The sequence below is a fragment of the Jaculus jaculus genome, chromosome 7, assembly GCF_020740685.1.
Source record: "Jaculus jaculus isolate mJacJac1 chromosome 7, mJacJac1.mat.Y.cur, whole genome shotgun sequence".
In the NCBI taxonomy this organism is placed as follows: Eukaryota; Metazoa; Chordata; class Mammalia; order Rodentia; family Dipodidae; genus Jaculus; species Jaculus jaculus.
In genome coordinates, this window is record NC_059108.1 from 95,867,629 (window position 1) to 95,871,256 (window position 3,628).

The 3,628-nt window shown below is 38.5% G+C and overlaps 1 protein-coding gene across 1 annotated transcript; it reads left to right on the plus strand.

The window, feature by feature from the left end:
• The first annotated feature begins 377 nt into the window (after positions 1 to 377).
• LOC101597240 (60S ribosomal protein L9-like) lies at positions 378 to 996 on the plus strand. The gene has a single exon (XM_045155081.1). The coding sequence runs from the start codon at positions 386 to 388 to the stop codon at positions 653 to 655; it is 270 nt and encodes an 89-aa protein (XP_045011016.1). The 5' UTR covers positions 378 to 385; the 3' UTR covers positions 656 to 996.
• Positions 997 to 3,628: the final 2,632 nt, after the last annotated feature.

Genomic DNA, 3,628 nt, shown 5'->3' on the forward strand with positions numbered 1-3,628 from the left:
GGCTAACTCCACAATGCACAACCCATTTTCATTAACAAGGAGGGTCTAATGGGAAGGGGTAGATCACAGATGAGCCTAAATAATGGTACCAAACTGCCTGTATTTACTGAAAAGAAAACTAATAAATTAACTTTTAAAAAAATTGTAAAAAAATATATTATAGAGAAGCTATTTGTATTCATGTGTCATTAATAATTTATTTTTCATTTAGCAAAAGACAAGGGATGTAAGCTACAAAATTATATATATTGCCAGATAACATGTATATCTATCCTTTTTTTGAAACCAGGATGTTATATACTAGTTTAAAGTGAGGAATTATATATTAGGAAGAAATTGAATACAAAAGGGCCCTTCTGCTCTTTTTGCCGCAACTACTGCGAGGATGAAGACCATTCTCAGCAACCAGACTGTTGACATCCCAGAAAATGTCGACATCACGCTGAAGGGACGCACAGTGATCATGAAGGGCCCCAGAGGAACCCTCCGGAGGGACTTCAACCACATCAATGTAGAACTGAGTCTCCTGGGAAAGAAAAAAAAGAGGCTACGAGTTGACAAATGGTGGGGAAACAGAAAGGAACTGGCTACTGTTCGAACTATCTGTAGCCATGTCCAGAACGTGATCAAGGGTGTGACACTGGGCATCCGATAGAAGATGAGGTCCATGTATGCTCACTTCCCCATCAACGTTGTTATTCAGGAAAATGGATCTCTTGTCTAAATCCGAAATTTCCTGGGTGAAAAGTACATCCGCAGGGTTCGGATGAGAACAGGTGTTGCTTGTTCTGTGTCTCAGGCCCAGAAAGATGAGTTAATCCTTGAAGGAAATGGTATTGAACTTGTTTCAAATTCAGCTGCTTTGATTCAATAAGCCACCACAGTTAAAAACAAGGATATCCGAAAGTTTTTGGATGGTATCTATGTTTCTGACAAAGGAACAGTGCAGCAGGCTGATGATGAGTAAGATCTAAGTTATTCAGCTGCATACAGAAATGAGATCCTGGATCATAAGAATAATTTTGCTTTCATTGAAACAATAAAAGACTTCTGTTGATTTGGGACATATTCCTTTTCCAATTATTTTTGGCAAATGAGAAGATCAAATAATGCATTTTGAAGAAAAAAAAAAAAAAGGCCCTTCTTAGGAGTCAGGCTGCATGAGCAACATTCACCCTGTACAGGAAAATTCCTAAAACTGTTTAGCAAATTGCCACACTGTTGACTACAGGTTGCCATGATCAACATTTTTTTTTCCCTATAGTAAGATCTATTCAAGAAAGCAAATCATTATCAGAAAGTTGACAGTTTAACTTAGATTCAGAAAAAAAAACTAGAAGAATTAAATTATTTTTTGTAGCTCTTGTTGAACTTATTTTCTTTCTTTTTAAATGTTTTTTATTATTACTATTAACAACAAGTTTCATATGGATACATCATGTGTTGATACCATCTTTTTCCTTGTCCCTGTCCCCATTCCGTTCAGTATGCTTCTCAGTAGGGTTGCAGGTATTGCACATGGGGTTGTTGTTTCTGCATTGTAGGAGCAGCAGTCACTTATTTTTGGAGGGAGGGAATGCCTCTGGGCATGATGTCTCAAACTGTAGCTCTTACATTCTTTCTGCTCCCTCTTGTGAAAAGTTCCCTGAATCATGGTGGGTGAGTTTTAAGTCTACTTCAGTGATGAGCTCTTAGGAGGCTCTGGTTCTCTGCTTCGGTAGGCGCTGAGTGTCCTCCAGGTCTGTCTCCTGTATCCTGGTGCTGAACAGCATGGCAGTAGCACTATAGCTCACCTCCCCAATTCCACTGTTGATTTAGCTGTGGCTTGGCGGAAGTGCAAAGGGTAGTTCATCTCCTCTGGTCTCATTACCTTCTGAAAAAGAAGAACAGATTCTCCAACAAAAAGTGAAGTCAACATTGTTTAAATGGGATAAGCATTAATTTCTGGAGAATTTGATGTATGTAACCCCTCCTTCAGCAAACAACTAATGAAAGCAATGGAAAGCAAAATATTTGTCTCCAGAGGATACTGATTGGGTTTCCAATTCAGATATTAGTTCCTTGAAACTGAACAGATCTCTTAACCAATCAGAAAGCTATTGGTTACTCAATGAGGCTGCACACCACTATTGCCCTGGTGTGTACATTGTGTTAGGGTGCTTGCTTCTGAGTAGCTTAGACTTCTGATTGGTCAGATCTTTGTTGGGTATTTTTCCCTGGTAGCTCATGTAGTGCTTTCCAGCAGTAGACAAGGTAACTGTCTGGGGACTGATCATCTTTTGAATTCCAGCCAGGTCTCTCAATGCCTTGTGTCTGCAGAATATGGTTTCTTCAGCAATAGAATTTTAGCTTTTGCCTCAGGCAAGTAATCAAGTGCTTTGACAAAAAGGGTCTCTTCCATTGACAGTTCAATGTGGGTAACAATCCGTCTTTGGTACTGGAAGTTACAGGTCACAGACAGATTTTTTTTTTTTTTTAACTTAGGCTTCATTCCACCCTCATCAGAGCCCTACTTTTTAGGTGCCCCCCACTTAATTGTTTTGAGGGTTAAATCTTTTAGGCTATCTCCAGGGATAAAGGTTTCTATGGTACCAGCTCATTTCAGGTTTAGTTTTATGTCCCTCCCCCTTCTTCCCTACTTCCTAAAGCCTTCCATCCCTATTATTTGGGCCTTGAGTTGCCTATCAACTCAAGCAGGTCCAAGTTAGGAACTGAAGATAAGTGACACCATGCTGTGTTTTTCTGTCTGTGATTGTATGAATTCACTGACTATGATATGTTCCAAGTCTGTCCATTTTTTTCTACAAATTTCATTGTATCATTTTTTTTTTCTTACTGCTGAGTAGAATTACATTGTGTAACTGTACCACAGCTTTGTTATCCAATCATTCAATGATGGCAATCTGGGTTGATTCCAGTTCTTAGCTATACTGAATTGAGCAGCTATAAACATGGTTTAGCAAATGTCTCTGCATTGATGCATGGAGCATTTAGGATAAATGTCAATAAGCCAATAATGGTCTGCTGGTAGCTCTATGTTCATCCTTTTGAGGAATCTCTAAATTTCCATAATTATACAATTTTATATTGCCACCAAGAGTGGATGAGGGTTCCTCTTTCCTTGCCAACATTTGTTGTTAGATTTTTTTTTTTAAATGATTGCCATCCTTACTAGAGAAAGGTGGCATCTCATGGTTTATTTAATTTGCATTTCCCTAATGGTTAGGGATGCTGAACATTTTCTTGAGTGTGTATGAGGCATTTGTCATTCTTTCTCTGAGAACTCCTGATTCAGTTTTCTGCCTCATTTTTGGAGTGGGTTGTTTGATTTGTTATTCTTTATATTTATGAGTTCTTTCAAGGTTCTAGATATTAGGATCCTGTCAGTGGTATAGCTGGCAAAGATTTTCTCCCATTCAGTGGATAATCTATTGGCACTGCTTATGGTATGGTTGTCTGTGAAAAAGCTTTTGAGCCTCATGAGTTCCCATTGGTTGAATGATTTTTTTTTAATTTTCTGCGTTACTGGAGTTTTATTAAGGAAGTCTTTCCCCACACCTGTATCATGGAGAATGCTTCCTATATTTTGTTCAAGTAGGAGAAGTTTCAGGTCCTATATTGAGGTCTT